Below are 13,076 nucleotides of genomic sequence, written 5' to 3'. Positions count from 1 at the left end.
CGGTACTATGTAATTTCCAGTTGTCTTTAATTAAGAGAATTGAAAGTTAAATTAAAAGGTAAAACATCGATCTGAACTACTTACCCTTGACTGATTGAAATTCCCTTAACAATAAAGACGTTAAAGAACGAAAATAGAAAAAAAAAATGAAAAATAAAGGAAACAAGAATGAAGATAAAAATAGAGAAAAAAAAGGGTTAATAAGCAGAGTAAACTAAATAAATGAAATATTAATAATCTACATACAACCAACGAATAAACAAATACAATGAATAAAAAGGTGATCATCAAAGAAATAAAAACAAAGTAAAGAAAAAAGGTAATCGAATAAAAACGTTTGAAATGTACACATAATAATAATAGATATATAAATAAACTATTATAAGTATATACATATATATATATATATATATATATATATATATATTAAAATATATTAAGCAAAAATAATCAATGAAGAAAAAGTATACATATATAGTAATAATACGCAAATATATATATATAAATTAGTAAAAGAAGATAATAGTAATAGTTAAATTAAAAATATATACATATATACTAATTTGTAAAACGTAACAAAAAGTATTAATATAAAAATAAAATATGAAATGCGTATATATATATATATATAGTAATAATATTAAAATAATAATAATATTATTATAAATAAAAAATAAAAACGAAGTAACATGACTAAATTGAAAGAAAACCTTGATTGAAGGTCGAATTCAAAAGAGAATGGGGTTTAAAAATCGGATTTGGGGGGTAAAATGGAAGTTTTAGGAATCAGAGGGTCACAAGGCATAGTTTACCCTTAATATAACAGAAACACGCAGCATTTAACTCAACCAAACGCTTTGAAGTTCATTTCATCCTCCTCTCTCTCGCCGAAATGTCCCTTCTTCCCCTCTCTCCATCCTCTCCTCAGTTCATCGAGGATGAAGAACACAGCCGTGGGTCTCGATGAACCCAGAACACGGCCACCGTACGCCGCCTCGCCGTCGCCGTTAAACGGCGCCGGCCGTCGTTCATCGGCGGCAAAACTCGCGTTTTTATATATTTTTTTTTTGAAATCTCGAAAGCTTTTTGGAATTCCTTTCTAAAAACAAAGATTGTTTTTCAAAAATCGACTAGAAAAAACGTAGATCTGAAATTTTTTCTTTTTGAAAAACAAAGGGCCTCCCTTTCGTTCCTCGGCCGAATGGTTCTTGGTGATTCAAAAACTCAACAATAGCGGCATGCAAGCAGTGCAAGGGAACCGAATCGACAAACAAAGGTAAAAGCGATACCTTTTATTTATTTCTCTTTCGAAATTTACAAGAGATTTGCTAGTTTCCTGTGCTTTCTTGTGTACCCTCTCGTAATGCTTGTGTATCTCGTGTGTGTGAAATTGTGTGAAAATGACTGTGTATGGGCTCACGTGTAAACTCTCTCTGTAAATCTTGTGCTCTCCCTTTTCTGTGTCCTAGTTACATGTTTTTATAATGGAAATAACTAGGAGTTTCATTCCAAATGAAACACTGACATCTTGTGTTTGTTGGTGTGTTGGTGATGTTGAGGCGAGAAACCCGGCAGTGGACTCGGTGGGTTGTTGTCGTGGCGTTTGAATGCTTGACCAAGGGACTCGGCCGAGCATTGAGGCAACGGATGCAGCGCCGCTTGGAATGCTAGCTGGAAACCCTAGCTCGTGTGTATGTTTAGGATTTGGGTTGGACTAGGGCATCTTGTTGGGCCCCGTATAAACCGATCTTGGGCCTGACACAAAAAATAAAATAAATAAAAATAAAAATAAAATGTAAATATGTAGTATAGTTTTGCAATAATGTATATTAATCAAAAGTATATTATAAAAATAAAAGGGATGAAATTTGGTGTCTTCAGTAAGGAAAAAGTTAAAAACCTAATCAAAGAAATTTAACAAAATATAAATACAAATAGATCTGATCGCATCGGAAAACTAACCACAAAAGGAGATAAAACTACGAACAAACTATTCACAAACGCAAATCGCGTATCCAAATTCAATCCGAGGGTCCAAAGCAATGAAGATCAACATAATAACAAATAAGTGTCATCTCGATAAGTCGTAGCAATATCAAATTCAACTAAAATAACGACCAAACAATCGAGAACGTGTCATTAAGGTAAAAAGTCATAATAATTATCTAAAAAAGACATGCCATAAATATAGAAAAAATACACTATGAAAATATAATTATTAAAAACTAAATAATAAAATAAGAGAAAATTAATTATCGTTGACGGTAATCAGTCATTATTAACACTGATATCACCACTGGCGACGTAAGGATTGAAAGAAAATTAAACTGCGTAAGAAAAGAAAGACGACTAATAAAGTAGGGTTTTATGGTTTGATAGAGTTGCTTCATCATAGTAAAATAGAAATAAAAATGATTATATTTATTAGCTTTTCATGAATTATTCATGGTACACCCCAAAAAAAAGTGAATACAAAAATGATGAATCAAAAAGAAAAAAAGAATGAACATTTTTGTGCGTTAGTTAGCTTATTGTATGGGCCTTGGACTGGGCAGTCCCATGCCTGCAATCGTTGGGGAAAGATGGATCCTTGGACTCGGCCTTGGTGAAGGAATTGGACCAAACGTGAACCCAGGAGTAACCCTTGGTGATAGATTAACTTGTTCGAGTGCTTTTGACTGGAGATTAGTAGGGTAGTCGCGCACGCACCCGATGCGTGGTCCAACCGCCGTGGTCCACTTGCATGATAATCTCATAGGCGAGTTGAACCCTGGTGCTGGCGCCTTGGTGCTAATCTTTTCATCATGGTCATGATCACCCGTGCCTGTTTCCACCGCACTGATGCGGTCATCAGAACCGACCAATGGCTCCCGTTTGGGTTCCTTAGCCGGGGCTTGCCCATATGGGTGATCATCATCAATAGCACACCTCTGTAACAAAGTAAATATCAGCGAATTTATACAAGCAAAACCCTTTCTTAATCTGATCTTAATCCATAATTAAAGAACATTTTACCTTAACATTGGTGAGATTCACTTGATTTTCCTCGAGAAAGCTAATGAATTCCAAGAAATTCTCTTCCGTGGGGAGATAATGACCACTATATGGCCATATAGCCTGAAAAACAACGACAGAAAAAGGAGTCAGAGACAGAACATTAAAACCTTAAACCAGCACACGACATTCCATTCCATAATCCATTGCATGCATGAATTTGGTTTTGTACCTCGAGAACTCCATCCCGAGCAACCAATCTTCCGGCTGCGGTGGTGGCACCTCCGGCTAGAAAACTCGAATGTTGAAATTTACCCTTTTCCTTTCTTCCCACATACAAGGCCCGGGTTGTGCTAAGGACAAATATCCATTTACATTCACCCGGTGTATTCACCGGTGACCCACTTTGTTTAAAAACAAGCCTCCCTTTGTCAACTATTACCTCGTATCCTTCCCTTTCATTCTGCAAGTAAATGATCATTTAAGCGAACATTAATGACCGAAACTGAAAATTTAGTTACACAACAAGCCGTCAAATGAAGACGTACTGGTCCAAGATATGTGATGCATTGCTGCTGTAGTTTTTTTCTCGGACATTTGTCAAGGTTTAATTCTTTCCCATCTCCAACATCCAGCCTATTGAGAAAGGAAATTAAACGAAAGTCATCAGAGAAAACGCTATGAAACTCCATTTTTTTTCAACACAATTCTCAAAGGCTGCGAAAGAATTAATGATTACCAGTAGAAGAAAGGCTGTGAGCTTTCACTTGAGAACCAAACATCATAATACATGTGTAAGTTATGCCCATATCGATGTCTCGGATCGATCTGCAACAACACAAGGAACGGTTCAGTCATATATGTCTGCGTATTTATGTCCACCGAACGAACCAACAAAGTGGGCAAAACAACTTACAGCTTCAAGCCAGTGTCGAAGGGCTAATTTCTGAGCTTTTTCGTCCTTGGACAAACCCTTTCCCACCTGCAAACAACAATAAAATATCGTTAACATTTTGACTGGTGAAATCTGAAAACATACTATAATTGGATTGGACTGTGTTAAAAAGATTACCTTTGCTGCTCGTGTTTTGGCTCTTGCCCACCGTGAAACTGCAGATTCAGGTTTGTCGACATCGAAGAAGGAAATAGAGCTTTGTTTGAGCTCTGCAAGGTCTAATACCTTCCACCATAACTCCTCGACCACCACCGCACAATCGGCAAGGTTTCTTCGAGTCCGGTAACTCTTGTAAACCTTCTGAAGCTTAACAGCCGCAGCATCAAGCTCACTGATGGGTCTTGGTGAGAACAAAATCGTGGGTTCCGGCAATGAAAGTGAGGGCATTGGCTTATGCAACAATCCATTCGAGGCACTAGAAACCAATGAATCCCTTTTTTCTTGAACCAAATCCTTGAACGACAACGTCTTCTCAAGCACTATATTGTTGTCATCAGGTTTGCTGGTTTTCAATGTCAATGATTTTTTTCTTCGAGTCTTAGCCGAGCCAGAAACTGAGTTGGTTATGGTCTCTGAATCCGTTCTCTTAGAACTGAGTCTGACATTGTAAGCCAAATCAAAAAACCTGTGACTTAGAATCTGTTGCCAGGCAGAGAGGAGCAAGGAAAGAGACAATCCCATAACCCTTTAACTGCACAACATGATTTAAGAAACTAGTTAAAGGCAAAGCACTCCAACAATTGAAGAGGAAAAAAGAACATAAAATAGAACAATATCTACCTTGAATCTCGAATAAGACCCCAGATGTGTTCTTGTTCCTCCGTAAGCAATGAGATTCCGAGGTGATGATCAAAATTATGCTTCCCCGGCTCTGACCGCCTTCTCTCTTTATATATACGAAAATGAAATATGAAGTCCGACCAAACATTCATATACGTACAAAAAAAAAACCAAAGCCACGTAAGCCCTTGAAATCTCGTATCTGTAAACTAAGACGGGTCTAATTCAACGGTTTCTAAGTCTCGTGGGTTTGATGAATTCAAAGGTTTGAAATTATAGATGGGAAAATTGTAAAGGTATGTTTATAGGTCTCCCCATCCCTTGTGGGAATGTAAGAGAGATTGGTCAAGGAAAGTAGTTTCCATGAAAGTACACAAAAGCGGTTTTTTAACGTTTTATTTGGGTACGTTTGGTTTACTAAATGTAAGATTACCTGTGTGAATATAAGATTATCAGGGGATATGATTAATTGAAATGTTGTGTTTGGTTGGTTTAGCATGAATGTAAGATTACCGTGTTTGGTTAAAGGAATAAAAGATTATTATTAGAATGCCTATTTGATTAAATTATCCTTATTATATATTTGTTTTTTTAACAAATTTGGAAAATATTTATATATTTTATTTAAAAAAATTAAATTCATAAAATTTATATATTTTTTACAAAATTAAAAATATAAAAAGGTTTAATGAAAGGGTAAAATTTTATTTTAACATCTGAACTTCATATAAAATTTTAATTATATATATATTTTTTAAATCTAAAATAGTTTAAGGATACATTCATAAAATTTTTATTATTCAACGATAGAAAAATGATATTTTTGAAAAAAAATAAAAATCTAAGTGCATTTTAGTCCAAAACGCCGGTAATCCAACAATACCTAAGGAAAGAAAGATAATGATATTCCCGGTAATATACCCCAAAAAATCTACTATTGATAATAAAACATTATCGGAAATAATATTCCCGGCCAACCAAACAGGAATGTAAATTTCATTCTCATAAAAATCTCAGATTCCTTGATTCAAACACCCCTTACAGAAATATGCAGTCAGGAAGTTGGGATTTTTGTTGTGTTTGTTTAATAAGAGTAACAGTCAGCCAGTGTCTGGTCATACAGGTACCTTCCTCTTTGGGTTATGCTTTCAGACATTTTTGCGGGTCGTTCTGCGGTGCGGCGCCTAAAAAACGGCTAATATACGGCGTGACCGGTTAAACAAGTGACCGGTTAAAATTTAGACCGGTTATGTTATATTATTTAACCGGAAATATTATAAAGTACAATAACATACTAGGTAGCGCTTATATAATGTAATAGGTAGCGCTTATATTTACCTATTTTATAAGTAAACCAGTATATTTATACCGATAGCATTGCAAATTTACCTATTACATTATATTATATTGAAAGTGTCCATACTTTTTATAAAAAGGATCGATACTTTAACAGTGTTTCATGTTTTCCACCTACAATATTGATTTAATAATTTCATTTGCACAAAAAATTATTTGATTGTTTTGATATTTTATAAAATATTATTTAGAATTTTTAATTTAATAATAATATATACCGTAACGTAAAAAATAAATCATTAGACGCCTATAATTACTAAATTAATATCTTAAAACTCACTCAAAAGATAACCTTAAATTAATGTTTTCCACAGTGAAAAAAGTATGGACACTTTTATAAAAAGGATAGACACTTTACAATATAACCACTACCTATTGCTTGGCATCATATGAGATTTGGATTTTGATTTCCTTTTGCTTGGCACCAAATGAGCTTTGGATTTTGATGAGCATCGGAAGTATTTCAGACTTATGATTTGGGTGGTACTCAACTTATGATTTTAGTTGCTATTTGTTACATTTCTTGTATACCACCCAGATCATACGCCCGAAACGTTTCTGACGCTTTAAAGTTGACCAAAAAATAAAATGGTCGGGATTTCCCTCGCGTTTATACGTTGGAAAAAAACAATGAAAATTAGGAATAATCAATGATAACATGCATATTGGCTTGGGCTAATATTTAGTGGAGCCGAAATATATATTGAAATTCAAACTCAAATTGAAATTTAAATTCAAACTCCAATTACATATGAAATGAATTTGAAATGCAGTGTTAAATTGAACATGAAAATTGCATAATTGATTCATACTGTTCAAGTAACATGCTTTATGAACCATCAAGCTAAAAGACAATATTGATTGAGTTCAAAGCTGAGTTGTGAGTTGATGGAGTTGTCACACTTGTCACATGGTTGGAATAAAGTACTCACATGCGAGATAGATACCTATTACATTATATAAACGATACCTATTACATTATATAAGGGCTACCTATTACATCATATGTTTACCTATTATATTGAAAGTGTCCATACTTTTATAAAAAGGATCGATACTTTTTTTAAAACTTATGTAATTTATGTTTCAATTTTTTTAACAGTGTTTCATGTTTTCCACCTACAATATTGATTTAATAATTTCATTTGCACAAAAAATTATTTGATTGTTTTATATTTTATAAAATATTATTTAGAATTTTTAATTTAATAATAATATATACCGTAACGTAAAAAATAAATCATTAGACGCCTATAATTACTAAATTAATATCTTAAACTCACTCAAAAGATAACCTTAAATTAATGTTTCCACAGTGAAAAAAGTATGGACACTTTTATAAAAAGGATAGACACTTTACAATATAACCATTACCTATTACATTATATAAACGATACCTATTACATTATATAAGGGCTACCTATTACATCATATGTTTACCTATTATATTGAAAGTGTCCATACTTTTATAAAAAGGATCGATACTTTTTTTAAAACTTATGTAATTTATGTTTCAATTTTTTAACAGTGTTTCATGTTTTCCACCTACAATATTGATTTAATAATTTCATTTGCACAAAAAATTATTTGATTGTTTTTATATTTTATAAAATATTATTTAGAATTTTTAATTAATAATAATATACCGTAACGTAAAAAATAAATCATTAGACGCCTATAATTACTAAATTAATATCTTAAAACTCACTCAAAAGATAACCTTAAATTAATGTTTTCCACAGTGAAAAAAGTATGGACACTTTTATAAAAAGGATAGACACTTACAATATAACCATTACCTATTACATTATATAAACGATACCTATTACATTATATAAGGGCTACCTATTACATCATATGTTTACCTATTATATTGAAAGTGTCCATACTTTTTATAAAAAGGATCGATACTTTTTTAAAACTTATGTAATTTATGTTTCAATTTTTTAACAGTGTTTCATGTTTTCCACCTACAATATTGATTTAATAATTTCATTTGCACAAAAAATTATTTGATTGTTTTTATATTTTATAAAATATTATTTAGAATTTTAAATTTAATAATAATATATACCGTAACGTAAAAAATAAATCATTAGACGCCTATAATTACTAAATTAATATCTTAAAACTCACTCAAAAGATAACCTTAAATTAATGTTTTCCACAGTGAAAAAAGTATGGACACTTTTATAAAAAGGATAGACACTTTACAATATAACCATTACCTATTACATTATAAACGATACTATTACATTATATAAGGGCTACCTATTACATCATATGTTTACCTATTATATTGAAAGTGTCCATACTTTTTATAAAAAGGATCGATACTTTTTTTAAAACTTATGTAATTTATGTTTCAATTTTTTTAACAGTGTACTGCGAATTTAAAATGATAATATACTTGTAGTTATTGTACATACCTAAATATGTACTGCGAATTTAATGTTGTACTCACCCTTTAACTACAGAAACATGTTCAAAATGAACCTTCGTTTACTATCCATCAACTCCTGGAGCACTGAACTTGCACAACAAAATTTTTGCCATGGATAATACTGATGTAGACAATGTTAAGCCAACCGAGGAATGCCATGAAGTACATAATGTTGATGAATCTGACAGATTGGTTGGTCAGTCTTCTGTTCACGTGATCAAGCTTGGCACTTTTACAAGGGATTCGCACGGGAACATGGGTTTAGTGCACGTAAGGGAACAACACGGCTTGACGTGGAAGGGAATGTGAAGACACAAGAATTTTGTTGTTCCAAAGAAGGGTTTCGAGTATCAAAAGTCAATACTGTTGATCGTCAACGTGCTCATACGCCAGTCACAAGAACAGGATGTAAGGCTAGAGTCGTAGTTACAGCAACAAATACAAACGATCAGTGGGTTATAAGTAAGTCTGATCAGAAACATAATCATGCATTGTGCACATCTGCTATGACACCATTTATGCGTTCTAATCGAGCTGTAAGTAAGGCTGATATCGATGAGGCAACAACATTGAAAGAGGTTGGTGTTGGCACGTCACAAGTAATGAACTATTTAACGCAGCAGGCAGGGGGCTATCATAATGTTGGATTTACACATAAAGACCTCTACAATGCACTTCAAAGAGGTAAGCAAAGGAAATCATCGATGGGGATGTGAATGCGCTTATTGCCTACTTTGATTATAAGAACATGATGATCCCGGGTTTTTTATGACATACTCGGTAGACGAATCGGGGGCATTGTATAATCTTATTTGGTCGATTCTACATCGAGATCGGATTACACATGCTTCGGTGATGTAATTGCGTTCGACACAACGTACAAAGATAATTTGTATGGTCGACCAATTATGCCTATTGTTGGTGTCAATCATCACCATAACACAATTGTGTTTGCCACTGCCATAATCGCTGACGAAACGTCTCAATCTTTCGAGTGGGTGCTACAGAATTTTTTAGAAGCCATGATGATAAATCACCTATTTCTGTTGTAACCGATGGGGATAGGGCAATGCGAGGGCTATCAAATCTGTTATCCCTTATGCTAAGCACAGATTATGTTCTTGGCATCTTTCTCGCAATGCACAAGCTAACATTGGTGACCCAAAGTTTACAGCAGCATTCTCAAAATGCATGGCTTCCTGGTGGACAACCAAGGAATTTGATATTCAATGGCGTTCGATTGTTTCAGAATTCAACGTCCAAAAGCATCCATGGGTGATTGAGAAGGGAAATACACGACACTTATGGGCACAAGCATATCTAACCGGTCATTTCTTTGCCAATATTCGCTCAACACCAAAGGTGCGAGTCTATGAATGCTTCACTAGCTATTGCACTGAAACACAAGAAGACATATTTAGATGTTGTTCGTGCAATTGAAGATGGAATTAGTAGAATGCGTATGAACGAGTTGAAAGCGGATTACTTAAGTTCCCATACGAAGCCCTTCCAGATCACAAAACTGGTCGACCTTGAAGCCATGCCGCTGCGATTTTTACCCGCGAATCTTTTCGTGTGTTCCAAGATGAACTTACACGGGAGACATTGTACCGGATTGAGGCAGAGATTAAGTCCTTATCAGATGAATGTCAACATTATATTTTGTCAAAGTACGCAGAAAAAATAGGAAATTTGAAATTAGTTTTGATTCTCGTACGAAAACTCTAATTTGCTCCTGCAAAAAATTCGAGACCGTTGGACTTCCGTGTCGCCATCAACTTCACATTTTGAAGCAATTGGACTACACATATTTGCCCGGGACTTTGATTCAAAGTAGGTGGACTAATGATGCGAAGGCTTCTGCACCCAGCTATGTTGATTTGAATGTGTCTCCAGAAGTGATGCAAATGGCAAGGTTCGCTGCTCTACGTTCAACGTCAAGTAGGTTAGCTACATTGCATCAAGACAGACGAGTCTTTCAAAACCGCAAGAGATGAGATGAAAAAACTAATAGAAGAATTAGAAAACTCGTTTGGTTTGAATCATTCAGTCAACCAGAGCATTGTAGTAAACAATGTTCGTGACCCTCAACGAAAACAACGCAAGCGAAAGAAGTGCCGAAGAACAAGGTCGAGAAGCAAATTAGGCGATGTGGGTACTGCAACGTGAGGGGCATAACAAACTAACATGTCCTCAAGTCAAGCTTAGTTTGAGTACAAGCACACAGCCTACATCAACTGATTTTTTCGAAGACGGAATGGAATGACAACGATCTCCATATAATATATCGTAAGTATCAACATCACTCCTATTGTATGTACATATAAATATTTTGAATGAAGGAAGAAAAACCGCGTTACTTCAAATTACCGACACTTTTTTAAATGGTATGGACATAAAGTACCGACACAATATTATAAAGTGTCGATATAGGTTGTAGACCTATTCGCGCATAAGACCGGTATATTTATACCGGTTATATTACAAAATTATCTATTACATTATAATTATGGTTCCGATGTGTAAATGTCGACACTTTTTAAATTGTATCGACACATTTTTTCTTCCAATATGGACATAAAGTACCGACACAATATTAAAAAGTGTCGATAGTTGTAGACCTATTCGCGCATAAGACCGGTATATTTATACCGGTTATATTACAAAATTATCTATTACATTATAATTATGGGTTCCGATGTGTAAAATGTCGACACTTTTTTACATCGTATCGACACATTTTTCTTCCAATATGGACATAAAGTACCGACACAATATTAAAAGTGTCGATATAGGTTGTAGACCTATTCGCGCATAAGACCGGTATATTATACCGGTTATATTACAAAATTATCTATTTTATTATAATATTTTGAAAGTGTCCATACTTTTATAAAAAGGATCGAAACTTTTTTTAAAGATATGTAATTTATGTTTCAATATTTTTTAAGTATGTTTCATGTTTTCCACCTACAATATTAATTTATAATTCATTTGCACAAAAAATTAGTTGATTGTGTTGATATTTTATAAAATAATATTAAGAATTTTTAATTTAACAATAATATATACCGTAACGTAAAAATTAATCATTAGACGCCTATAATTACTAAATTAATATCTTAAAACTCACTCAATGTATATGTACACATAGAAGCAAATATGGAATAATTAATGAAAATATACATACAATAATCACACCAAAATTTAATACACAAGAATGTTCAATAATGTACCGACAAACAAAATTAATCCGATGAAAAAGGGTTGTTTCTAACGAAGTCCGGAACATTAGAGGCCTTCAACAAATTTTCCCAAATACTCTCGTATGTTTCCGCCTTTTTCTGAGGACATACATAAATAATTCAATTATCAAACTAATGAGGTGCAATTTACTAACAATAAATAAATTCGCATAACATGAATAATTTGTGTCATACCTAGAGCTTTGTCGTTCGAATGGGAAGCAGCGTCAAAGGTATGTGGACATATGTAATTGTATTTCTATATAAACATAAGTTGTAAAATAATCAATGTCTGAACACCTGTTCAACGATCAGAAACATATTGCATAAATGCAACCTACCGGATTATAAATCATTTTCCGCTGAATCATCGACCAAAAGTGTATTTAGCTCGTTAAAATCTGGAGACGCGTTCCAAACATCATTGAGATCTTACAATAGGTAACAGAATCGTATGTTTTGCATTTTTTTGATCCTGTTCACAAACAGTCGAACATAATATGTAGGAATCATAGACAAGGAAAAGTCAGCAAACTGTAATGACATTCATCTTACCCACACGAATAGAAAATGCTCGGAAAATACAGGTAGTTTCTCAAGTACAAGTCGACGTTATGCCTGAGATTGTAATCAAGTTTGAATGTTAACATTCAATGTTATAACGTTTTGACTACAGTAATTCAATTGCTCAAACATGTTCTAACCTCATCTTGAAGACCAAAGGGCAACAACAAAATTGTCGACACAAAATTGCATAAATTCAATAATCCTCTTCTGAGGACACATCTACAACATGAAGAAAATGAGATTAAAAGTTCTACGCTTATATGTTAAAATAATGGATACAAAAAGAATAGAATTAAACCTGCCGGCAGTCTTGGGATGTAGGCAAGGACCCATTGAGATCAAAATTAAAAGTTTTCTTGAAGGCGGCGTTGCAGACACGATATACTTGTTTGGATCATCATCTTCATCATCATCATCATCATCGTCATCATCTTCACGCCAGCTTCATCGTCATCATCATCATCATCATCATCGTCATCTTCATCGTCAGCTTCATCTTCTGCGACCGATTGGTTGTCCACATCTGTTAAAAGAAAATAAAATAAAGTTCAGAACGTAATGTTAAGAAACATAGATAATGAATTACCTAACTCGTTTGATGTCGTTGACGTAATTCGTTACGCAACATGGAGACTTCACGTTGCAATGATGAAATATCGGATCGCATTCCACTCACAAGGGAATCAATATGCTCCCGAAAATTGACCATGTATTCCATCACGGTCTTAATTGTGAC

The 13,076-nt window shown here is 33.8% G+C and overlaps 1 protein-coding gene across 1 annotated transcript; it reads right to left on the bottom strand.

Moving 5' to 3' along the window:
- Positions 1 to 2,520: 2,520 nt before the first annotated feature.
- Positions 2,521 to 4,630, bottom strand: LOC120209702 (IQ domain-containing protein IQM1-like). The gene is made up of 7 exons (XM_039208636.1): positions 4,067 to 4,630; positions 3,911 to 3,976; positions 3,734 to 3,822; positions 3,543 to 3,630; positions 3,227 to 3,457; positions 3,016 to 3,117; positions 2,521 to 2,930 (listed from the first exon to the last, which is right to left on the bottom strand). The coding sequence occupies exons 1-7, from the start codon at positions 4,628 to 4,630 to the stop codon at positions 2,529 to 2,531; spliced, it is 1,542 nt and encodes a 513-aa protein (XP_039064567.1). The 3' UTR covers positions 2,521 to 2,528.
- Positions 4,631 to 13,076: the final 8,446 nt, after the last annotated feature.

Source organism: Hibiscus syriacus, unplaced genomic scaffold, assembly GCF_006381635.1.
Source record: "Hibiscus syriacus cultivar Baekdansim isolate YM2019G1 unplaced genomic scaffold, ASM638163v2 tig00019704_pilon, whole genome shotgun sequence".
In the NCBI taxonomy this organism is placed as follows: Eukaryota; Viridiplantae; Streptophyta; class Magnoliopsida; order Malvales; family Malvaceae; genus Hibiscus; species Hibiscus syriacus.
Note: the sequence above shows the minus strand (reverse complement) of the source record. Positions and strands in the feature narration are given on the sequence as shown.

Bases quoted from the DNA above. Each gene is read 5' to 3' on its own strand.
- LOC120209702 (XM_039208636.1), bottom strand. From the start codon at position 4,630: ATGGGATTGTCTCTTTCCTTGCTCCTCTCTGCCTGGCAACAGATTCTA. The intron at 3,977-4,066 runs GTAATCTTTTTA...TGTTGTTTGCAG, and splicing joins CCAAAACACGAGCAGCAAAG to GTGGGAAAGGGTTTGTCCAA. The intron at 3,118-3,226 runs GTACAAAACCAA...GTTGTTTTTCAG, and splicing joins CTCGGGATGGAGTTCTCGAG to GCTATATGGCCATATAGTGG.